The 25,632-nt window shown below is 44.5% G+C and overlaps 1 protein-coding gene and 1 long non-coding RNA gene across 2 annotated transcripts in view; both read right to left on the minus strand.

Moving 5' to 3' along the window:
• The window catches only part of LMNB2 (lamin B2), a 36,404-nt gene extending 15,543 nt beyond the window's left edge, over window positions 1-20,861 (minus strand). Inside the window, exons 1-4 of the mRNA XM_009096807.4 lie at window positions 20,586-20,861; window positions 12,426-12,562; window positions 1,537-1,693; window positions 722-847 (exon numbers count right to left, since the gene is read on the minus strand). Of these exons, the coding sequence (XP_009095055.1) occupies window positions 722-847; window positions 1,537-1,693; window positions 12,426-12,562; window positions 20,586-20,822 (657 nt within the window). The 5' untranslated portion in view covers window positions 20,823-20,861. The remainder of the gene's footprint in view (window positions 1-721; window positions 848-1,536; window positions 1,694-12,425; window positions 12,563-20,585) is intronic.
• The window catches only part of LOC127060946 (uncharacterized), a 340,458-nt gene that overhangs the window by 115,090 nt on the left and 199,736 nt on the right, over window positions 1-25,632 (minus strand). The window lies entirely within an intron of this gene.

The raw sequence follows: 25,632 nt of genomic DNA on the forward strand, positions 1-25,632 counted from the left end.
AGCCATACAACCTTGTCCCATCCTTTAAACCAGTCTGAGCACTTATCTGGATTCTGTGGTAAATCAACTCAGCCAATAAGCAGTCAAAAATTAAACTCAACCAAGAAAACTTTAGCATGTTTCTAGTTAATCTGGCTGAAATGGTTAGGTGAACAGTGAGCCAAGCATCACACCTAGGGTAGGTGAGATGAACAGCAGAAGCATGTGGCAACTGATCAGCAGCCACTCATTGAATGAGCTTGCAGAACCACCAGAGATGGAATAAACAGACATAGCACTTTGCATTGGGTACAGAGAGAAAGTCATGCTTTCCTCTCCCAATTCCCACTGTGACAAAAATTTTGGTCTTCACTGGTACTATTCACTTAACAGGCAGGAAACTACGTCTGCAATAAGCAAGGCAGCTGCATACTATTCTAGTCAATAAAAACAGGTTATAATCAGGTCCAGCAACCAAAGCTGATATAAGTAAAGAGCAGGGCCATGCAACCAGGTACAGAGAGAGCGAAAAAGATTTTCCCTTCCCCACAGCAGTCAGCTGGCTCCACCACTGATTTACCATGTAAAAAGGTGTAAAACCTTCACCTGTTTTATTATTCAACCCATTTATAGGAAGGATAATACCAATTTTCTCTACCTGTACTACTTAGTTGCTCATAGTCAATTTGATTAAAAGCCACAATAACTTTGGACAATGGCAAGATTACTAGATTGATAATACCTCCTCAAATACATTCTTCCTGAAATCCAGATCCTCTTGCAAACTCTGGCACCGATTTTCCAGGTCCACACGCATGAGTGTCTCCTTCTCCAACTGCTTCTTTGCCACAGCATGACCATCTTCAGCCTAGTAAAGAATTTTAAAGATAATTTTGCCTGGATTCCTATTTTCCATCCATAAACCTTTTACAGTCTTCATCTGATGTCTTTTGAGCAGTTAATCATAATAACAAAACTAATGTCAAACCACTGATTTAAAGAAAACCAACCCACACCACCACCAGAAATAAATATAATAAATAAACAAAAGCCCAAGAAAAAAAAAAAAGAACCAGTGTGTCTGTGAGTGTGTGTGTTAATTGATATTTAAACCAAGCCTGTATGTTTGCATACCAGCTATTTAAAATGCAAGATTAGTTCAATACATTCTTATACAGGAACTGAGGATTATTAATTCCTCAAGCACAGTATGTTGCACTTTCTTTTTCTTGCTAACATGGTCACACTGGGTACTCCAGCACAAGTGTAAAATTATACAGGACCTTACAAAGGACAACATTTAATGACTCAAGATATAGAAACATCAGAAATTTCAAAACAAGAGCTTCCAACAACCAAAATGTCTAAACACTGTGTTGCTTTGGTTGTTTTACATAGATTTCTTACTATTTAGTTTTGTATACAAGAGGGGCAGCCAAAGATTCAGCAGTAAGCAAGGTGCATCACTGATGTTCAGACTATAGCTGCAAAGAAAAAAGGGAATTCATGCTACACAGTGTGTCCTGTGCTGAAGCAAGAGAGCATTCCCTACCATACCTTAGCAAGCTGGGCACGCAGATCAGCCACCTCTGCTTCCAGACTGCGTTTCTCATTCAGGACAGTATTGAGTTCTGCCTCGCTTCTATGGAAGAGAACTTCCAGATCTTTGATACGACCCTGAGCCACAGACAAATCTGCATCTTTCTTCTTGTAGCTGGAAAAACAAAAGTACATTATACTTATACACGGGTGCAAACCCATCCTGATCATGTCCTGGTTACAGCCAGGTATTTAGTCACCAGACACCTTTTATCAAGCCCAGCTCACCACTATATGGCTCTTGCAGTACCCTGCAAATGCTGCTGACCATTGACCTGGAACAGCCCCAAAATGTGCAGCTGGTACCAAGTTCTGTAAATGCACGGCACAGTAAAAAACATGTCATGGACAGACAAGGGAAAAACAAGAAGGCAACTCTGGCAGCTAAGAGATAGTAATTCACCCAAGGTGTAAACAGTACTTCTTCATCTGGCAGCTACACAGCTGATATCTTTTACTTTAGAGTATAGCCCACAAAGCAAAGTACATGCAATCACCAAAGTGGCCTGAATACCCCCAAGGTTTTATATCTGATGTGGTCAAGCATATTCCTTATGATGTATTCCCACAAAAAGTAGTAAAATAAAATAATCCACTATGGAAATGTGGTCACCTTTCAGGAATAAACCAGTATTTCTTCAGCAGTATTCATTATGGGCAAAGCATGTCCGAGTGCTTTAAATATCATTACTTGAGCTGTTATATCCAACTTGCAGATATGATCAAGATACTCTTCCTTCTGCCCACCAAGTAATTTTATCAGTCTTTTCATCTAACATAGTGACTTTCTGCAGCTTTTCTCAGCATGTAACATTATGTTAGTCAAAAACTGATCTGTTATGGGCTATAATCCTTCCTTGTTGCTGCTTAAGCTCGCTGTTCTAGTCTCACACCACATGGGACAGACGGAACAGTTTTTTTATTTTTTTCTCTTAAGTAATCGCAGACAATTTTTCTTCTTTCCTTTCTTCACACTTCTAATCTATAGTTATGTAGTTTGCACCTATGGTCCATAAGCTGCTTTAAGGGACCACAGAAATAACTTTGAAGATAATTCCTACTACATATAGGCTTTTAAAAGCTCTGTATTCAATCTGCAACTCCAAACATGGAAAAAAACTATTATGTTTGCAAAGAGAAAAAAAAAAAAAAAAAGCAGAAAACCAGTGTTCTAGATTAATACAAACCTTGCTGCCCAGCCTGGATCCTGAGGCTTGGTTCCCAAAATCCTCATCACTTGTACCATCTTCCTGAATTTCTGATTTGCCTGAATTGGCCAGAATTATGAAAATCCTTTATGAAAATCCTCCATTATTGGGTATTGGTGTGCCCTACACACAATGGTTTGCCTCTGGCTCATACAGTGGTTTACCAATGGTTTACATGGTTCAGCATGATGCGCATCTTTAAGCTGACATCTTTATTTTGTAATACATTCAGCTTGTGTTTTCTCTCTGCATTTCATGGTGTAGATCTTAGAATTTGTTTTCATTTAACTGTAACCAATTTTTCTTATCATCAGTCCTATCTGTCACTGTGAATTCTGTTCTGCAACATATGTGCAGTGTCTTCACACTCAGCAGCTTGCTGGAGGCACAGACAAAACATGGCTTCTATTTAAAAGCCAGTTATTTAGCAATAGTCAGAAGGTCACAAGTGCTATGTTACACATGTGTTGTAAAACAAGCCACTGTGCCTGTGTCACAGCCAATCAGACTTGGGAGCCTTCTGCCTGTGCAGGACTCAAAAGGCAAATGCTGCTTCACTCTGATCATGAACAGCAGTATGTGCTCACACAGCCTCCTGCTTGCTCCCCCCTGCAGAAGCCAGGCAGCAAGAATCTGCTTCCAGGGATGGGAATGAATAGAAGTGTTTGATGTACAGCTTGAATCATAGAGAATTCTTGACAGTGGTAAGTAACTTTTGCCCCCTCAAGGACACTGACAACATAGGCAAGCCATTTTAATTTTTATTTTCTCTTATAATTTTTGCCTGGTTTATTGCCTTCATGCAAAAACGTGACAGAGGTTTTACAAAGGCACAACTGCTTTTGGGGATCTCTGACATTTTAAAAAGTTCCCAGCAGCACTCAATCCACCTGGTGAAATGTGTCCACGCTTCAAGGAACACCAAGTAACTCTCCAAGTAGGGTAACTGTCAAGAGCTCTTTTTTCCCCCAGAAAGAGCCACGTTTGCTCCAGGGAAATGTTTCAGTGACCACAGAACCACAGCATTGTTTGGGTTGGAAGGGACCTTAAAGCCCATCTCATTCCAACCCTGTCATGCTCCAGCCCTGTCCAACTTGGCCTTGAACACTTCCAGGATGGGGCAGCCACAACTGCTCTGGGTAACCTGCTCCAGGTCTTCACCCCCTCAAAGGGAAGAATTTGTTCCTAATATCACATCCAGACCTACTGTCTCTCAGTCTGAAGCCATGCCCTTTTGTTCTGTCCCTACTTATAGGTAGGTAGCAGGCAGAGGAAGCCACAGCATGACATTGACCCCTCTCAGAGCCAGGAGCATGCATCTCCAGCAGGACTGCTAAAATAAGCAGAATGATGGCACCTGACAGATACTGACCTTCAGACCTGGCTTGACCTGGTGAAAAGTAACACTGGTAAAGATATGAACTGACACTTCATGAACAACAGGACAGGAGACTTTCCTTCACTACACCATCAGAGTTACCCCTGCTACTATCAATGAACAGACCTTATTCACTTCACCAGGTCTGGTTCAACAGTCTTGTGGAAGGGTGGTGTTCTACCCAAGCAGAAGCCTTGTGCACCTCACCAGTAAAATAATTACTCCCATCCATATCTTCTCCACTTATCCCCTCTCTCCAGTAGTCAAAAGTTTTGTCAAACAGCTGAAGACGAAAACACAAACACTGGAAGCCATTACACAGCATGCAGGATGGAACCATACACACTACAGAATTATAGGAGAATGGCTATTTTTACAACAGTATTTTAATTCTAGATTAAAAAATATGTCCCTACACCTGATACAAACATCTTTAAAAAAAATTAAGCTGTTACTTACATCATATAAAGGTGTTTGAACATCCTAAAGATATTTAACTTTTTAAAAAGTGAAACTACCCAACTGCTTTATGAACCTAGTTATGAACTTCGTTCAAAAGAAAAAATTCATGAGTTGAATCCAAGTACAAATAGTGGATACATATATGTATGGTAGATGTTGTAAAATACACAGAATCACAGAATGGATGGAAAGGACCATAAATCTCATCTTGTTTCACCCCTCCCATGGACAAGGACACCTTCCATTAGACCGGGTTGGCTCCAAGCCCCATCCAGCCTGGCCTTGAACACTTCCACACACCTGTGGGGCAGCCACAGCTGGTTGGATATTATGTTCTTCCCCAGAGGGTGCTGGGGCATTGAACAGGCTCCCCAGGGAATGATCACAGCCCCAAGGCTTTTGAAGCTCAATGAGAGTTTGGACAAGACTCTCAGGCACAGGGTGGGATTTTGGGATGTCTGTGCATGGCCAGGAGTTGATTTGATGGTTTTTGTGGGGTCCATTCCAGCTCACAATATTCCATGATTTAATGACTGAGTGCCTCACCACCCTCAGATGGAAGAATTTCTTTCCAGTATCCCATCTAATGCTGCCCTATGTCAGTATGAAGCCATTCACCCTTGCCCTACCACTATTGCCTGTTCCCAGTCCCTCTCCCTCTCTTTGGAGCCCCTTTAGACATTGGAAGGGGCTATGAGCTCTCCCTGGAGCCTTCTCTTCTCCAGGTGAACACCCCCAGCTCTCCCAGACTGGCTCCAGTGCAGAGGGGCTTCAGCCCTTAAAACACCAGAACATATGGCCTCCTCTGGACTCACTCCAGTAGCTTCACATTATTCTGATGTTAGGTCCCCAGAACAGAATGCAGCACTCTGCGTGGGCTTGAGGGGGCAAATCACCTCCCTTGACCTGCTGGCCACACTTCTTTTGATGCAGTTCAGTGCACATTGTTAGCTCAAATTCAATTTTTCGTCCATTGATACTTGTACCTCCTCAGGGCTGCTCTTGAGCTATTCTTCACTCAGCCTGTGTCTGTGATGGCAATGACCCAACACATATGCAGAACCTTACACTTGGCCTTGATGAACTTCACAAGTTCACTTCTCCAGCCTGTTCTCATCTCTTTAGATGGCATCCCTTCCCTCCAGTGCATCAATTGCACCACACATGTTTTGGTTGGCTGCTCTTTCTCGTTAGAAGGAAGTGCTTCCCGCCCCTTGCCCCCCTCATGCCCCAGTTTCACATTCAGCTTCAGGGTACACTGGAAGTCTTACAGAGATGATGAGCTGGTGGCTCCTGAGATAATAGGAGCCAACAGGGAAATTCATGTAAAATATTGCCAAGAAATTAAGGGGCATTAATCTAAGAAGATCATACAGCCAAGAGTCCAGCTGTTTCTCTATACCAATGCATGCAGGATGGGCAATAAAGAAGAGGAGCTGGAAGCCACTGTGCTTCTGGGAAGCTGCAACCTAGTTGCTGGTGAAACTTGGTGGAATGAATCTCATGACTGGACTTCAACTATCAACAGCTACAAGCTGTCAAGAATGCATAGGTGAGGAAGGAGGGGTGGAGGGGTTACTCTCCCCAATAAGTGGATTGAATGTGAAGGGCTGTCTCTAAAGAACAGCCATAAGCATTTTGAAAGCCTATGGGTAAGAATCGGAGACCAAGGCACAATGTAAACCTTTGTGGCTGGCATCTACTCCTGGCTGACTGATCAACTGAAGCCTTTTTGCTCCAATTACAGGAGGCATTGCACTCACAGACTCATCCTGCTGTGGGACCTCAACCACTCCAGCATCTGCTGGAAAAGTAACAGGGTGAGCTGTAGGCAATCGAGGAGGCTGTTGGAGAGTACTGAGGATAGCTTGTCAAGCCAGGTAATAAATGGCTCTACCAGATGAGATGACATACTGGACCTGATGGTCATCAACACAAATGAGCCCATCAGTGATGGCAAGACAGAAGGCAGCCTGGGTTGCAGTGATCATACAGTCCAGGAGTCTGTAGTCCTGAGAGACATGGGTCAAGTGAAGAGTAATGAAGAATGAATTTTAGGAAAGCAAACTGCCTGCTGTTCAAGGAGTTGGTCAATAGCACCTGCTGGGAAACTGCCCTCAGGGACAGGGGAGAAGATCTTTTAGAAAATTTTCTACATCACAAGAGCTCTTGATCCTCAGGACTGGAAAGCAAGAGACCAGCATGGATGAGCTGAGACCAGCAGGTGAAACTAAAAGGCAAGAAGATAATGAAGAGGCAGTATTAGTATGGGTTGGTATCCTGGCAAGAGTATGGAGACATTGCCTGGTTGTGAAGGGATAGGGTCAGTAAGGCCAAGGTGCAGCTGAAGTTGAACCTGGCAAGGGACACCAAGAATAACAAGAAGATCTTTTGAAGGTATGTTAGCCAGAAAAGGAAGGTCAAAGCAAGTGTACTTCTTCGATGAACAAGACTGGCAAAGTGGTTCAGACAAGAAGAAGGTTGATGTACTCAACAACTATTTTGCCTCAGCCTTCAATGGCAACCTCTCCAGTAGATGGACCACAAAACAGGAACTGGGAAGGCAAAGTAGCTCACACTATAAGAAAAGGTTAGGTTTGTGACCACCTGAGAAACCTGAGTCCAAGTCCATGGGACCTGACAAGATGCACCTCAGAGCCCTGAGGAATTGGCTGATGTAGCTGCCAAGCCACTCTCCATGACACTTGTAAACTCATGGCAGTGGGATGAAGGCCCAGGTAAAAAGGGAAACATTGCACCCATTTTTCAAAAGGATGGGAAGGAGGACTTCAGGAGTTACTGACCTGCCAGCCACACCTCCGTACCTGGGAATATCATGGAACAAAAGCTCCATGGAATATCATCCTCCCAAAAGCTCTGCAAAGGCATACAGAGCACAGAGAAATGATTCAAGACATCCAGTACAGCTTCTCCAAGTTCTGCTTGACCAACCTGGTGGCCTTCCCTTGCCCACTGATAGAGTCACTTAATTGTGGAAGGGATATGAATATTGTCTGTCTGGACAATATTTTGAAAGGCCTTTGATAAAGTCCCCCCACAAAATCCTTCTATGATTGCACAGGTAAAATTAGACAAAGGCATCAATGAAGAAAAGTAGCAGGCATATGCATAAACATAAAGAATTTGAAAATTCAGAGCTAATTTGGCTTTTGTAAAGGAAGGCAAGGAGCATAAGCAGGGGTAAAAATTCTGCACAAGAGGGCTCTGAGAGGGCCTTATTTCACCTCTGCGTAAAGAGGACACAGCAAATATGGTTACCACAAAACACTTCTGAGTTCTGTAGCACTCCTGCCACTCACTGGGGTCTTGGCAGATATCTCTGAGTCTGATGTAAAATACTACCTGGAGCTTACCCTTCTTCACACATCAACAAATCAGAAGCACACAAAATGCAACTGTATTTGAGAAATTATTCATAAATAAAATACAGAACAAGACATAGAACACTGTTATGGTACAATAATATCTTGAATACTGGCTGAAGTTCCAATTCTGCAGTTTTCCTTCCCCAGAGGATACACTTAAAACAGTAAAAATTACAGAGAGGATAAAATGTTCGTTGAAAGCACAAAGCAACTTCAGGAGTAGAAGCAACTAAGTGGTAAGATGTTTCCACTTGTAAAAAACAGATCATTAAAGAGAAAATCCTAGGAGAGATGAATGAGAATACAAAAAAAAAGGGATAAATGAACAAATTAAACTGGGCAGGCAGATTGATCAACATGTTCATACAACACATAGATAAACTCAGAATCCCCTTGCTATGTCTAAGAACTCCACAAACAGCTGGTCTCAGAATACTGGTTACACTGTGAAATGCAAATCCATGAAGGCTATTACACAGAATCCAGCTGGACATCAGGAAGTCCCTTAGCTGAAGGAATTGCTGAAGACTAGAAGAGTATTCCAGAGAACTGTTGCTATGCATGTTACACTCTTCTCTTCTCTGGACAAATGGCTTTTAACAGAGATCAATTAACAGGCTAAGTAGACCTTTGGTCCAATTCAATACCAACTGTGGGGGCCAAAGAGCCAGGAAAAGAAAGACTTGCTGCACTCCCCTGGAGGGCTAACCCCTGAGCCACTGACTTTAGGGTGAGTAAATATCACCCCCAGAGGCCTCTCTGGTTCTATGTTAATCCCTTGTTGCTCATTGATCCTTTCCCTCACGATCCGTCCCTGAGCCCACATCCCATTTGTTACTGCTTTTGTCCCACCCCTCGCCTTCTCTACATAAATCTCTGGTTTTCCCCAATTCAGAGAGCTTCTGTTCTCTGGCTCCCTTTGCAGAGGGCCCTGCTTTTAATAAAGGCCTCTACTCTGTGGAACACCATACAGGGCCCCAGTCTCTTTCTCCAAATCACCTGAGAGAAGAAGCCAGAGCTGATTTTCACTGGGAGGAGGACATGCCTGTGCCCCTGAGCCGTCCTTTTCAGGATACTCTTCAAGAAGGTCACGGCACCCTCACCACCACCCCACCGCAACAAACAATTCTAGAAAAAGCCTTGGGATGCTTCTTGTGGACTTAGTAAAGAAAATTATATCCAATTATCTCAAACACTAAAAATGCCCCAGAAAATGTTACAACATTGGTAACACAGTAAGAGAAAAAAAAAATCTAAAATAAACAAATATGTGCCCCAGAATCCAAACCCTGAGAGTTGAACTTGCACCCACATGGAATCCTGGCATAGTGTTATCTGTCAGTATCTGAACAAGATACAGAAAGACATAAGCAGATGTGCTTCCTCTTATGTCCATTACATTGACAGAAAATACTTGTTGTTTCCTAGACCGCAGACTCTGTCCCAAATCCTTGTGTCCTATCCAAGACTCTTGATGCAGGTTGGTCAGCTCCTTCACAAGTTCAAATTGTGCAAGTAAACAGCCCCAGGAAGGAACTAAACACAGGGTAAGCCTCAGGCACCTTTGGGCACAAACTAGGCCTGATGTTACCACCTCCAACTGTACGTACCCTTTGGCTTCCCTGGAGTATCTTCAGTGCCTTCAGGGCTTTCCATGCTCACAAACCCAGGCTTTGGGAGGAAAAAAAGAAATGGAGAATCTGCTAATAAACCAGGAGTTTGACTGTGATCCTATATTGCGAGGGAAGTTTACTACCTCCTGTCCCAGCAACCTAACCTATTCCAAGCAAACAAAAGAATGGCAGTGTTTGGGACCACTCCTGGCCAGACTGTGCTGGCATCCTTAAATCTCTCCTCTGTTATGAGCTTGATAGAGAGAGAGAGACAAGAGTAGTGAATATAAACTTATGCAATAATCTACTCTTCCACTATACAGTTCTCAAAGCAAGTTTGGTCTGAGATGTGGTAATCACATATTCTCTGAAGAGAAAGAGACTTAATTCTCTCCCACGATTTTCCTGAGAAACTATGAGAAAGCTCAGCGAAAACAATTCTTATCTTAATCTCTGCACCTGTTGTTGTGCACACGTGGAACGTGTTATGGAGATTGTTTACCAAAAGGTAGCTTTTAATTGGACTCTGGTGATGGTGTTTTGATTCACTGACTAATTGGATCCACGTGTGTGTATTGGACTGTCTGGCAAGGGTGAACATTTTTTATGTAGTGCAGTGTAGTGTAGTGGTAGCTTAATAAAGCATTTTGATCAGCCTTCTGCAATCATAGAGTCAATGCTCATTATTCCCTGTTCAGGGGCCCGCTGCTACAACATTGAGAGAAGCACCATCTGACTGCCAGCATAGACAGGGAAGCTTTAGTAATGAGCTAGATGTCAAGTCAACATTCCAAATCAGACAAAAAACTGAAAGTTTCACTTGCAAGAGTCATATTTAAAGTCTGGCCACATCACAAGCTAGACACCCCACAAACACTCCAAGAACATTACAAGCATCTCAGTGGACTGGAAGGAATTAAGTAGAAGAAACTCTGAAGCCGAGGAATTTGACTCTAGTGCTATGAACAGTAAACACAGAGAGGAGCCCAGAAAACCAGGTATTTTTTTCCTCATCTATCGCAGAAGGCAAGCAAACAAAAAGCTGAAATTAGTTTGGTAGAATTCATCATTGAAGTGACTGGTAAGGGGCAACTCAGTTGTCCAGACAACAGTTGAGGGGGGTGATCCAGGGGAAAACACTTTCTCCATCACTTTACATGCACAATTTTCCACCACAAGGTATTTGTACAATCTTTTTGGGCTATCAAAAGTCTAAAGAACAGGAATCAACTGGATTCTCATTACCTGCCAAGTGAAGATACTTCTTACAAGCATACCTTAATCAAAACAGAGAAATATGAGAGGCGAACTAAATTCCCAGTTACTACTGTTGCTCTCTTACAGAGTTTACTTTAAAAACCAAGCAAGAAGAGTACCTGCTATCACAAGATGAGAGAGACAGCCTTAAAGTCCATGTGATGCCAATTGCCATGCAAAATACACTATCCAAAATAAATGCCAAGACTGCTGGCCTGAGGCTTTGAAGAGAATAAACAGTCCCAACAGGAACATCCCACTAGGGCTGGGTGGGGTTCACCTCACTGCACTTCAGGGGTTTTACTGCTGACCTAGTTACCAGGTTAACAAAAGCTGAGCTAACCAAGTCCACAAATACCAGCACATAGCTTGCCTGACCACATGCAGGCCTATGGTATTGGCTGTGCTTCAACAGACTTTACACCAATTCAAATGCAGATGCTTACACTATCACTATTTCATGTTTGGACAGATGTTTTAGGGCAAATTCCAAAAATATCTCCAATGGCTGACTTTAAAAAAAGGGCCCAGCAGAGAAAATGAGTATCTAGTGATATAGCAAAATTTACAGATAAAATGTGAAATACTTTATCATAAATCAACTAGCTAGTCAGAAAAAAAAAAAAAAAGACAGGGGAGGGAAATACTTAAGTCCTTTTATAACCACTTAGTTGCAAATGAAGAGAGATGAGAGACTTACAGTAGGCCTTAGTGGCACTGCCAGATTTAAAACCTATTTTATGGCTGACAACACTGATAAACAGGTGATGTACATAATGACCTGCTCAGGAAAAATCTGTAATTCCCAAATCTTTTATATTAAAATAGTTATTTGCTTCTAATTGAATTAAAAATTCAGTTAGAAGCAAAAATTGATTTTTCCACTACATATAATAATTTTTAAATGAAGTTTCTACTGCTAAACAGTATTTGATTACAAATAATCCCCATGGGAATTGAAATTATGGATTCTACTTGGCTTCAGGAACTAGTTTATTATGCCAAAAAAATTTAGTCAGTACAAGGTCTTCTCCCGGCACATTTACATTGTAGCTTCATGTCTTTTCAAGGCAACACTGCTCCTGTATTCCCAAACTGCTCAGGGCCAACCCCTTCCCTTTTCTTCCATTTCTCCCATCACTCATACAGTGAACCAGACAATAAAAATCATTAATGAACCCTCCTTGAATAGATCATTAATTTTAATCTAGATCTCTTTCTCAATCCAGTTTACCAAGCAGCTGCAAACACGCATGTTCACGTAAGGGGAGGCAGGACAGGACAAAGCAGTTACAGCCATTTGCTTGAGTCTCACATCACATGACATTCATCTAATATTTACAAGTACACTTGTGTATACACTGCTGGAATTATGTGCTCTGACCAGCTGTACCAACAAGCTGAAGGATTTTCCCTCTGGCAAACCTGTATCTTCTCATGGATCTGCTTCCAGGAAGTGTTTTAAGAAGCATCATTAGTATCATTTCCACAGCAAATACTGCCCATTCTAATTGAAAGAAAAGAAATTGAATACCCTCCTCACCTTTTATTGAACTCCTCAAGTTCTGCTCTCAGTTTTCCTATTTCAATTTGTAATCTAGCCCTCTCTTTGGCAGTTTCATCCAGAACTCTTCGAGCATCAGCCAGTTCAGACTCATAGAGACTCTTGATTCCACTCACCTAAAGGGAAAAAAAATTATTTGGGTATGAGAACAACTATCAAAGAACTGAAACATAGGACCAGATTACACACAAGTTTCTTTGAAAAAGGGTGTATGACTTCTGCCATTTAAGAACATTCTATACTGAACATTTTCAATTAACGAGCGACCCAAAGATTTAGTTTTTATTACCACTGCAACAAAACATACTATGTTTGAAATGTCCAAACCTTCCCAAGAGATAAACTGAACTAGATCAGTGCACCTTACAATCTTAACTTCAATTATTTGCCCTTATTCCCAATACTGCTGCTCTGGGAGATTTTTTTTTTTAAACACTTGAAGACATTTTGTGGAATACAAGCCCAAGGACCCATTTTGACTCTGCTGTTCTTCCACTACAAAGGATCTGGAACCACATGAACTACAGAAATGTGAACTGTTCAGAAATGAGCTTCCACTCTTGTTCTCTGTTTCAGAGGATAAAGAACTACAGACTTCTTCCTGTCCCAAAAAAACCTATCATATAATCAGTAATACAGACTGCATGAGGCACCTTCAAGTCTTCTATACTTTTATATTTTTTATAAGACAAGATTATTTGAAAGTTATATCAGACAGCTAAAATGTACAAGCCACGTAAGATTGCTACTTTTGCTTCTGTGAAAGGATACCAGAACAACTTTCATAGAATCATAGAAAATGCTGAGTTAGACCTGTCAGGAGCATCAAGTCCAACTCCTAGCCCTGCACAGGGCATCCCAACAATCCTACACTGTGCCCAAGAGCGTTACCCAAATGTTCCTTGAGCTCTGGCAACCTTGGTGGTTGGTGCCCAACCACCTCTTGGGAAAAAACCTTCCAATATCCAACCTAAACCTCCCCTGACTCAGCTCCATGCTCTTTCCTCAAGCTCTCTTTGGTCATGAGAGTGTACAGACTGATATCTACCTCTCATGAGAAGGCTGAAGACTGCATTGAGGTCTCCCCTCAGTATCCTCCAGGCTGAACAAACCAAGTGCCCTCAGCAGCTCCTCCTACAGCTTCCCCTCTAGACCCTTCCCCATCCTTGTGGCCCTTCTTTGGACACTTCTCTACTAGCCTAATGTCTTTTTTATACTGTGGTGCCCAAAACTGCCCCCAGAACTCAAGCTGAGGCTGCCCCAGTGCAGAGCAGAGACACACAATCCCCTCCCTCATCCAGCTGGCCTGATGCCCCTAAGGACATGGTTGGCCATCCTGGCTCCAAGGCACTGCTGACTCAGATCCAACTTGCCATTCATCAGAACCCCCAGGCCCCTTTCTGTAGCCTCTCTTCAGCTTCTCATTCCCCAGTCCATCCACACAGCCATGGCTGCCCCATCCTAGGGGCAGCATCTAGCACTTGCCCTTGTAAAGCTTCACATGGTTGGTGATTTCACATCTCTCTGGTTGGTCAGCATTTCTCTGGAGGGCCCTTCTGGCCTTGCAGGTGTTGACAGCTCCTCCCAATTTAGTGCCATTGGCAAACTTTCTTAGAATCTCTCTGAGTTCTGCATCCAAGGATCACTGATGAAGATGCTGATGAGCTGAGGTTGGAGACCCATGGCACTCCACTTGTGACCAATGGCAGCCTGATGTCCCTCCATCACTATAACCCATCGTGCCCAACTAATGAGCCAGTTCCTCACCCAGAGTGTGGCAGGGTTATCCAGCTGTATGCTGGACATTTAGTCAGGTGGATCCTGTCTCTCTGAAGCAGTTGTGAATCCTGAAAGACAGTTCCATGGCCAGAGAATCAAAGAATGAGTTGGGATGGAAAAGACCTTAAAGCCCATCTCATTCCACTCCCTGCCATGTGCAGGGTCACCTTCCACTATCCCTGGTTGTTCCAAGCCTCGATCTGGTCTGAACACTTCCAGGGATGGGGCAGCCACAGCTTCTCTAAGCAGAGCAGAGGTGCAGAATCCCCCCCTCCCCTGCTGCCCACCTTGGGGACTCAGCCCATCACAGAGGGAGTTTCTAGGCGCTAGTGCCACTGGTCAGAGCAGGTACAGTCCCTCACCCACCAACACCCCCAAGTCCTTCTTCCCAGAGCAACTCTCCACCCAGCCTAAATTAGCACTTGGGGTTTGTTGGTTTGTTGTAGAATCCAAAACCCTGTTGCCAACAGCAGTTGTGTAATCCAGAGTTGATCTGCAGGATCTGCTTGGCTATCCTCAAGCCCTTCACTCTCCCCACACCACCTGGGCTCTGATGCCACTGACAATCACTGTCTTTCCATTCTTCCCTGGGAATGGAAAATGTGACCCCTTCTCCCCAAATTATAATAACTTTGAAATTATGGGACTTTCAGGCAAAGATATGGGAAAATGAATAACAGTTCTTTAGTAGTATGTTTATGTGTAACAAGGCAGACAAACAACAGCAGCAGCAAAAACAAACAAAAACACAGACCCAGACCCAGCCTCAAGCGCAGCCCCAGGCCCAAGCCAAGATCCTGTTCCAGCCTCTCTTGGCACTTTCCCCTTTAGTGCAGTTCCGGGCACAGCTCCCAGCTGGGCGGGGCAGGTGCGATGATTCCCCGCGGCTGCAGGGGGCGCCGTGGCGCCAGCTCGGCCGCCTCTCCCCACAGCAATGGCGGGTGAGAGAGAGCGAGAAGGGGCTTTCTTTGCAATCCCTCAGTGGGCAGCCGGTCTCAGTGCCACTTGGGAAGCTAAATGGCCTGGAGCAGGAACTTCGGAGCAGCAAGCTGGTACAGCAGCAGTAGGCACACGAAGAGTGGCAAACAAAGTGTAGCAAAAACTCAGGAGCTGTGCCAGGAGAGGCGGGGGTCAGGCAGACCTGGAGTATTCCTTTAAAGCGTAGCAATAAGCCAGAAGCAGCGAGGCTGGGCAATGGCAGCTGGGAGACACCCCCTCAGAGGGGCTCAGGGTTCCCGAGGATCCTTTCCAGTTAGGCTAGGTATTGAAAAGGTCACAGTTCAATGGCCACTCTTATATAAGCAAAGGCTCACCCTTGGTAGTAGAAGCAGTGCGGGACAGAACTCCACTAGCAGCAGCTCAACTGTCTCCCTTCTGACCCCAAGAGTGAGTGAGGAGCTGAGCCCAGCCCCTGAGCCCCCAGCCAAAATCTCATAGTGTCTCTGAAAATCTCAAGAGAAAGCCCCCCACCGTAGGGACTGCAGCCACCTGCACCCCTTCCCCACATCTTGGCCACATCCTTTGTCTTTCTCAACTATCTATAGCTCCAGTCTCTTAGGCAAAAAAATGGGAGAAAAATTCCATTAAGAGAAAGAAAAGGGAAAAAATCAACAACAAAACAAACAAACAAAATAAAATCCCCAAAAAAAGCCAAACCAAAAAAAACCCAAACAAAACCCACCCCTAACCTCCAATGAGCCATATAGTTATGGTTGATACTCTTCATGTCCCTCTTGCCACTAGCACTGGTCCCTTTACTGAAGAGCAGAAGGTATGAAACTCATTTGGCCCTGTGAGCTTCAGCAGTCTCTCTACAATGTCCAGAATACAAACCCTGGGAAGCAGCAATGAACCTTGCCAGATGACAGGTTAGGCCAGCAAATGGGTCCCTCAACTGTGAAAATGGAAACCCCCATCTGAAGGCAACAGAAAAACCCCAAAATGTTCAGTAGAAAAGGACATGCTGCAGCCCAAACCACTTCATGTCCATGTGTGCCCAAGTGTAAATCTTCCTGCACAGAGGCCAACCTAGACACCCTTACTGCACTACAAATGCGCTTTCACTTTTTTACCCCCTCTTTTGCTGGCAAAAGAGCCAGCGAGTTTGTAATTGGGCAACACAGGGGACAAGGAAAAAGAAAATGGAGATGCTTCCATAGCAGACTCTGAAAGACAAAGATGCTCTCACCTACCTGTACTGGGAGCATTCAAAGCTCACTAGGCAGGGGGTCAAGGGCAGACACACTGACACAGACCCTCCCAAAGCAACCCCACTTGAGAAAAGCTGCAAGGTGTCACTCAGTGAAGACTTGAAACTCATCAAGAAGGCACTGAACCAACATGCTAGGCAAGAAACATGTTCCAGCCAACCACAAGTGACTCCAGACAAATTTGCTGATGAAACATTAATCTCATAAGAATAGATTAATGTGCAAAACACAAGTGTATTCCCACAACTGTATTCCCAGATGTGGCTCAGTTCTTACTTAGCCAGTTATAGACTGACAAAGGACTGCCAGCCAGCTATGGTTCAGGTCCACCAAGAATATCAGTCAAGTTCTCAAGAACAATGAAGATGCGTGTTATGTCACCTCCCAGATGACATCTACAGTGCCAGAAAACCATTTAACCCAATATTTTAGAGGATGCAACTTGAGGGACCCAACATCAACAGCAGCATCTAAGCATGTATTTCACAGGTGACAACTAGGCAACACCAGACCCTCATATCCTGGTCAGGACAGTAGCTTTGGTCACCACATGATGCACACAAAGGGCAATGGTAGCTCCAACACTGGCAGGTAAGAGGAAACCACATGAGATTGCAGCCACCTGCACTCACACCCACAGAGATGGGAAGACACGGGTGAAGCAGGAAGACCACAGATCCTCCTTTTGTTACAAGGGCAATTGCTGTCAGCAGCTGAGGCTCCCAAGGACCTTATTTTTCTAATTCTCCTTTGAGGGGGTGAGCACAGTGGGGTGTCCTCAGAAGAGCACAGTAATCCCTCCTGTCCCCATCAAAACATCTGTTCCAGAAGGCTACAACAATAAGCACTGCAGAAGAGGGCAGGGTGTCAGTAAAACAGAATTGAGAACTCTAGGACTGTTCTCTTAGCTCGTCCAGCATGTTGCCTCCCAGCCTCACAAATCAGATTGTTGCAACAGTGACCCCAACGCAGTGAGAACAGCATCAGTCTTGTACTAAGGATGTAGAAAAACAAGGGGATGAGCTCAATTTCTCTTCTTTCACAGGCTAACTTACACAAGGGCAGTGAAGGAGGAAAGCAAACAGAAGAAATGAGGACAGTTAGAGGTTCCCTCAGCCACATCTGCAAACTTTTTTTTCGTATTTGTCTGAGAGCTTACATTATACACTTTTTATTTGCCGAAGTGCCTACTGCATACAAGTAAGGCAGCATTGGACAGGGTTAGGAAAAAGGCTATAATTAATAAAGAACAAAAGATTAATCAACTGCAAAGCTCCTTTTCTCTGCTGTTAAGAGATGGCAGCCCTGTGTTCATCAAAAAGAACAGGAGTGATATTGTTCTAAGATCATGCTGAGACTGCCACACAAACAGCTGCTTTCTGCAGTCTTGTTCAAATTGGTGATTGAAACAATGAGGAAAAAGAACATTCTGATCAGCTGATGAGTAAAGAATCTCTGGTGGAACAATAACTACACTCCTTGCCTGATCTGCTTCAGTAGAACTTTTCTCATCCAGAAGACACTACCCTAAACCAGAACTTTGAGCACAGATCAAAACTGCTCCCATACATGCAGGGTTGGGGCAGGGGGTGTCAGGAACAGTCACCCATTACTCAGGACATGTCATGTCAGTAAATAACTGTCTCTGCCAGCTCAGGTATGGTCCCTGTGGGACACTTCAGCGACAAGCAAAGAACAAACATCTCCCTCATGATAGCCATGGTTCCGTATACTACTTGCCATAGCTATCCTTAACTTTGAGAAATCCACCTTTGATCATGGACCCCATCATCTGCTCTCTAGGCAAAAGTTTCAGGTACTAACCAATAGCCGATTGGTGAGCAGTGCTTCCTGTCTGCTTCCCACAATGTGCACCACCTACCACAGTGGCAGGTGACATCTTCTGCCATAACCAAAGAAAAGCCAAAAACAATAAAATATTAAATTAGCTTTTATAAATAATAAATAAGATAGGGCTCAAATTTACACACAGTTGAAGACAATAAACAGGAATTTTCATTTTGAACACTGTGGAAAAAGAAAATAGTCTCCTATAAGCATGCAGAGCTTAGATGCTTACATATATAAAGATTTAATAATGCAGAGAGAACAGTATGCAAATTTCACTGCACTACGTTTACCTGTGCTTCAACACAGAAGTTATAGCTGCTTTGGGGTTTGTTTGGGGGAGGTTGTGGGATTTGGAGGGTTTATTTTTAATTAATTACTTATTTCACACTAAGCCTAATCATTTTATGAATGCAAATTCCAACAATTATTAATTGTTGGAATTTGATGAATTGTCAGCAGAAAATCCAATTTACTAGGTTGGTCCCAAAAGTGAAAGGACAGGATTCTCCCACTCCAGTAAATAGCAAATCTGACAACTATGTGAAGGCTTACTGCTTCCACAGTCTTAAACCAATGTCCACTACCCAGCATTAAAACAATAAAACTACAAAGTTTCCTTTTGTGGACATATGTAAAGAATAAATAAACCTTCCTAAAGGGATGAGGAAAACATTTATCAAAGGTGGTCCAGAGACAAGCCAAAGCATCAGTGCCAAAGAGCTTGATAAATCCTGAAGAAGTTTGTTATGTCTAAAGATTAAGACCTTTTTGAAGTCTGTATGAAAACACCAGAGGCAGAAAGCTCAAAGTAACCAAAAGGTTCCTATCAATGTTCTCAAGTTTACTTTCTGATTACTGCATTAGAATACTTTTCAGAATTGCTCACACAGTATGCTGTTACAAACTGTTTTAAACTTATGTTAAAAGTCTAATGAAATTATATCTACGTTGTCTGCTTGTCCTCTTACTCTTGCACATGTGTACCGTCAATAGAATTACATTCTCCCTCTCGCATTTCAAAGGGATACTCCTTCTAGCCTCCAGGGATCTACAGCTTAGAAGTTCCCTAAATTAGATGCGTTTATTTTGTTTATAGCATGATTTCACACGGCAAATTATGTTTCATGCTTAGAAATAGCTAGCGATTATGAAAGCATGGAAGTTACAATATATGATTAAGTGATACAAAGGGACTTTAAAGTATTTCTGGTTTGGGCATACATGCACTGATTGCAGGTACTCCAAACCATCCCCAAATAAGACATTATAACATCTGCTCTACTTAATCTAAATTAAATCAAATCCTTCTCCCAACACCCCAAGCACCATCAAATCAGCATCTCAAGGGGTGAAAAAAGGAAAAAGACCAAAAAAAATTAAAGGCTACACAGTGGCACAGCGATCCATCACATCTCAGAAGTTACAGTCCAGGCTGTTTATTGATAGGCTTTCCACAGCACCTTAACATCATCTCAGTGGTGGGACACCGCACCTTGCTGAGGGGGTTTGGGCTTGCACAGGAAGGGACTGTCCCCAGTGTGTCACATCCTTCCGCCACAGGGGAAGGAGAGTACCGCGAACACCACAGACACCACCGAATGGGAAAAGCAAAGCTTAGGAAAAAGAAATCATGCAGTTTTGCTCCCAAAATTCGAGAAAACAAATCAGAGTCGCTTACACGGACTTGATTCCGAGTATTTACCAAGTCTGTAAAAGATTTCCTACGGTCAGAGACAAAGACAGTCCAAACCCTTTCAAATCTCCCATCCCACTGCATCAGCGGTCAAGACAGAGGCCGCAGGGGATACCCAACACGCCGGTACCAGAGTACGCGTGTGCTGTGGGCGCAGGGCATTGGAGCGCTCAGACCGCCAGCGGCCAAGGGACCCGCAGCGGCTTTGCGCTGGGCCCGGGAGGCGCAGAAGCCGCCAGTACCGCCCGCAGCGCCGCGTCCGCCCCGCTCCGCTCCCGCCACCGGCATGGGCTCCTCCCCGTGCCGAATCCCGGCCTCAGACGCCTTCAGTGTGTCGCCAGCAGCCGCTCAGCGCGACACCGCCGCCAAAAAGCCTCCGGCCGCCCCGAGGGGCGGCGCGGGTAGGTGCTGGGTCTTCACAGCAGTCGCTCCCCGCGCGGCGGACGGGCATGGCGCGGCGGCCACACGGAGCCGCCACAGCGCACCCCGCGCCGCGCACGGAACGGGAGGGAGCTGGCCGGCGAGCCCCTGGCCGCGGACCCGCCCCGGGACGGAGGCGGGGGGCGCCATAGGAGCAGTCGCTGCTGGCCCCAAATCCGGCCGTACCTCCCGGGTGGTGACCTCCTCCTTCTCCGATATCTTCAGCAGCAGACGGTCGTTCTCTAGCTCTAGTGCCCGCACACGGTCAATGTAAACGGCCAGACGGTCATTGAGCTGCCGCAGTTCCTCCTTCTCCTGCAGCCGGGAGATGCGGGTCGGCGACAACGGGGTCCCGCCGGGCGTGCCGCGGCTCGGAGTGCCTGACATGGCGCTGGGCTGGCGGGCTGGCGGGCAGCGACTCATTCAATCCCGCCGCACCGGGGGAGGGAGCGCTAAGATGGCGGGCGGGCGGCTCCTGGCGCCGCGGCGCCGCCTGGGACATGCAGTCCCGGCGACAAGATGGCCGCGGGCTGCGGTAGCGCCCGCCATCTTGAGTCCGATCGGGGCTCGCGGGTGCAGTTCGGGCTGCGCGTCAAGGACAGAACTGGGCTGGGGCTGGTTCTGAAGCGAAGAAATTTTGATGGCAACTGCGGAAAGGACCGGAGCGACCAACAGGACTGACCCTCACCCGCTCCTGGCGGAGCAGCAGCCCGGATCCTATGTGCGGCTCAGGCCTGTGGGCTGACGGGTTCCCTGAAAGGGTGTGTTTGTGTGTTTTCATTGTAGTTCCCTAAAATATCGTCCACAGTCGCCTGTGCGCTGTGTGATTTTGCCGTTCTTTGCTGTCGGCTCTCCCCAGGCCAGGGTCCAGCACTGTGCAGAAATGGAGAAAACATGGATTGGACATCCCCAAGGTTGATATTTTTAGGAGTGCCTAACGAGTGATGCTTTTTGGCTCCCTAGTCAAACTTTGTACAAACTAAAATTCACTGAGAAGTTTTCTGTTCCTGAATATTTGCAGTAGTATTTTCCCCCAAAACCTCAAATTCTGTCAATTCTTGCACATTAACTAGTATAAACTAGATTACCGTTCCCAAAAGCTGTTCCTGGTCTTGTGCCTTTCAGCTGAGGGAGCTGAAGGGAGGGCTGAGAAAAAGGAGAAGTTGAAAAAACAGACTGAAAAGTCTGTCATCTGTATGAAGAGCAAAGAGAAAAAGTAGCAAGAGCATTATGCAGAGGTGGGAGTATAGGTCTGGATACAGAACAGGAAAGACAGCAAGAAAATACAGCATACAATACAAACTTAGGGACCCAGTGTGAGAAAGTAGGTAGTAGTTATTTAGTCTCAAAATAGAACTGAAACGATCTTCATGTGAAATCCTAGTACATCTCAAACTGGAGCACCTTGGAATAAACCCAGGAGTTCTGGATGCTCAATATCCATGTGGGCGAATAGCTCTAAGTCTCTCTAGCAATCACTGTACAAATCACAGGTTTTCATCTGAATGTGCTTGCCTCAAAATGTCCATCTGATACAAAACTATTTGTCCTGGCTGTGTGAGACAGCAGAGTGCCTGTCTCTCCTGCTCGGGCATCTCCTCTCCCTGGACAGCGCTGAGTGTCCCTTCACCTCCGCCTCCTACCGAGAGCCAAGGGTGGGAATTTCCACACCCGTCCGAGGAGCGGTGGGTATCAGTGGGTTCCTCGGAGGGTGTTTATGAGTGACAGCTAAAATGGAAGCAAGATCACTCCCCGTGCACTTTCTGAAAGGCACAGCCTCTCTACATGAGGGTAACTGCCGGCAGGGCGCTGCCAGTGAGATCTGATGATATGATGAGTGAGTTAGGTGAAATTCAGCTTTCCGCCCGAATCGGGAAAGGACGCAGAGAGCAGAGACTACAACTCCCAGGGTGCTGTGGTCGCTGCTCGCTGGGAGGTCGGATCCTGCCCCATCCGCCTCCTGCGCTTTGTTCCAGCCAAACTTGGGAGCTCAGTACAGTATAGCGCGTGTTTTGAATTTTGGCGCCTGTCTGCAAACTGTAACCGAACTGCTGCTGGACCGGCTCCAGCCCCAGCCCCTTCTCCTGCCCCAGCTCTTGCCCCACGCAGTTCGTGTCGTCTCTAACAGCACTGCCTTCCCCCGAGCAAACAAAAAAAAAGACTCCTGAGGATCAAGCCGTGCACTTAGAGTGAACTTTTTCTCTCTTTAACATTCAATTTCCAACACTAGCAAATTTGGGGAAGAGCAGCTATGAACTCTGTGTTAAGACAGAAAAAAATATTTTAAGAATGCTGAAAGCTTCTGTATAAGCAGTTTTGGGTTAGCTCACTTCTCTTTTTTGATGAGATAATCTGTGCATCTTTCATATCTTAGAAGGTTTTTTAAGTTTTTTGCCTAATTTTGATTGATAATGTAAATGAGATGTAAATCCCCTTTGTTCATTAAGTTGAGAAAATGGCTTACAAGCTTTGTTTCAAGACTTCGTGTGCTTAGGAGTTTGTTGGGGTTTATGGTTGGTTTTGGGTTGTGTTGTTTGTTGTTTTGTTTTTTGGGTTGGTTTTTTTTATTTTGTTTGGTTTGGGTTGGTTTTTTTTGATGTTGTTGTTGGTTGGGTTTCTTTTTTGTTTGGTTGGTTTTTTGGGGTTGGAGGTTTTTGTGTGTGGTTTTTTTTTTTTTGTTTTGTTCTCTTTTTTCTTTGGTTTTTTTCCCCCTGTTTATTTGGTTAAGGTTTTTTTCCCTTCTACTGGTATTTTAATAGTGTTGCTATCAACTGTATTGCAGTAAAGTTTTTTTTCAAAATAAACTTCCTGAAATATGCATCAATAATTATACCTGATATTTTCTACATTTTTTAGAAAGTCTGTTTCTTTAGCAGTAAACCTGGACACTTGCACAATTTCATACCTGACACCAATCTGCACTTGTTAACAGAATATGTATGTTTACTTTTCTTATCTCTTCTAATGGTTTGGGGGTGAGATGAGGAGAGGAAGCATCAAGGAAGAAAGGGAAGTGGAAAAGCTGAATGCTCGCTCACCAGCTGTGTTTTCCAGGGAGTGCAACACAAGTTTCAGTTGTGGTTTTGGCCTCTGTTTAAATACAGGTCCTCTTGGATCCCTCCTATGATAGGAATTTAGTATTCAACCACAGTCATCATCGTGACTCATCTCTTAATATTTAGTAATTAGTTTTTCATTAGAGACCTTGACAGCTCTTTGCTACCCAAAACAATTTTACAATAAACTACTTCTGTTTTGAGCAGGTAGAATGGATTTGTTATCCCAAGACAAAATAATTTTGTGTTTGACAAAGGGATGGTATAGGGATGTGTCAGCCTCACCTGGCTAAGAAAACAGATTAAAAAGAAAAAAAAAAAACTATACTGCAGCTCCTGCCTTGCCCATTCTGCCAGGCTTTCCCTTTGTAGAAAGTGGAGCAGAGGAAGAAGCTGCTGCAGATACCGATCCCAACCTGATATAAAGTCAGGAACTTGGAAGAGCCCTGGGTTCAGTATTGAAGCTCTAGCTCAAAGACACATGCAACATTTCTGACTGTCTGCATAGGATAAAAATAAACTTTTGGGATGTCAGACACAGACAGTAGAGATTGGTTCTGTTTAGCCAATCTCTAATCTCTCTGTTTTAGAGATTGGTCAGGAGTATTTCTTGCACCAGATAAATTAAGGAATTGCTTCTAGTATGTAAAAAAGACCAAGACAAACCTTGTGTACCCTTTGATGCAGGACACCTTCTCATTTGTTGACCAGTTTCCTGTATGTTTGGGTGTAACCAATTTTCTGATGCTATTTGGGCTTTCATAATGACTCTGACATTTTCATAAATCTGGAGATACAGGATTTCCAATGCTATTTCTTAACTGCTTTTGTTTCTCAGCAGTTGCTGCCATGTTCTCCCGTTTCTCATTTTACAGTCTCTTATTTGTATGTCTTGAATAGGATTATTTCTAGCTTTCCTGTAGTCACTTAACTCCCCCTCTGCCTCATGTTCTTCATCTTGCTCTAAAAGCCAGACAATGGTTCATTGATTATCTCATATATTGTCATTAATTTCAGGAAGGAGAAAGGATTGAACATATATCACATAACATTTTTCTGTCAGTCCAAATTCAACCTGGCCTTAGCATTAGTGCTCAAAAAATTGCTAGCAATGAGTCTAAGTCTGGAAGAAGTACTCATACCTCACCACAGAGTTCTGCTCCTGAATTTCATCTTTCATTGAATAAAATTGTTTTCAGCAGTGTCAGGACAGAAAGTGCTAAAGCAAGTAGCGAAATGAATGGTATACCATGAGTCATGGATGAAACCTTCCTCATGCACTACGAGGAAGTTTGCTGAGATGTAAAAAAGAGCAAAGAGGAACATGGCACACAATTGTGGGCTTAAAGCCAACAGCAGACTGACTGTAGGACAAGGACTTTTTTCAAGACAAGACATTACACTGTAATGTGCGTTTTTTCTGAATTCAGCATCTACTGTTTGACAGGAGTTTTGAAAAATAATATTATTTTGCCACAGCATTTACCTCCTTACTGAGGCAGACTTCAAGCTGTATCACACTGGGGGAAGCACCAACCAAGTCTGGAGAGAGAAAATTCTGGTCTGTGCTTGGAATTGTTCCTTCTTTTGTAGCAGGAAAATGAGTTATGAAATAAACAAGGCAGGAGATTTTTCTCCTTTTCAATGCCTTTATTAAAAGTGATCAGGCCAGGATGGGCGGGGGTGGACAGGTCCGCGGTTTCCTGCAGCCGCTCCTAGAGTGACTCGGATGAGAAGAAATGTGTCCCCTAGGGGGCAGACCGGGCATCCCATCCTCGCGAGGGCTATGAGGATATTCCCCGAGTGCAGTTTGGCTTGCCGGTTCAGGAGTCCTGGACCCGACTGACTTTTGCGGAGAGGGGTGACCGAGTTTTTCAGCATCTCTGCCGGCTTCAGACCTCGTCCCTGCTGTCCAAACACCACCCCGACTTCTCAATTCTGCTTTGGCTCGTCTCTTTTGGGGTATTTTCAGGCATTTGGTGGTGGTCCCGTCCCATTGCAGTCTGGGTTTTGAGATAAATTTGCATGTCTCTGCAAATTCTCCCTCCCTCCCCACCGTCGGGGGGGGGGGGGGGTCGGGGTGTCGTCATCCTCTTGGCAGCAGGTAAGGGTGGTACTGAAAAAAAAATTCTCCACAAAAGAGGGTTAACAACTCAACTCAACGATACTCAACAGGT

The sequence above is a fragment of the Serinus canaria genome, chromosome 28 (genome assembly GCF_022539315.1).
Source record: "Serinus canaria isolate serCan28SL12 chromosome 28, serCan2020, whole genome shotgun sequence".
Classification (NCBI taxonomy): Eukaryota; Metazoa; Chordata; class Aves; order Passeriformes; family Fringillidae; genus Serinus; species Serinus canaria.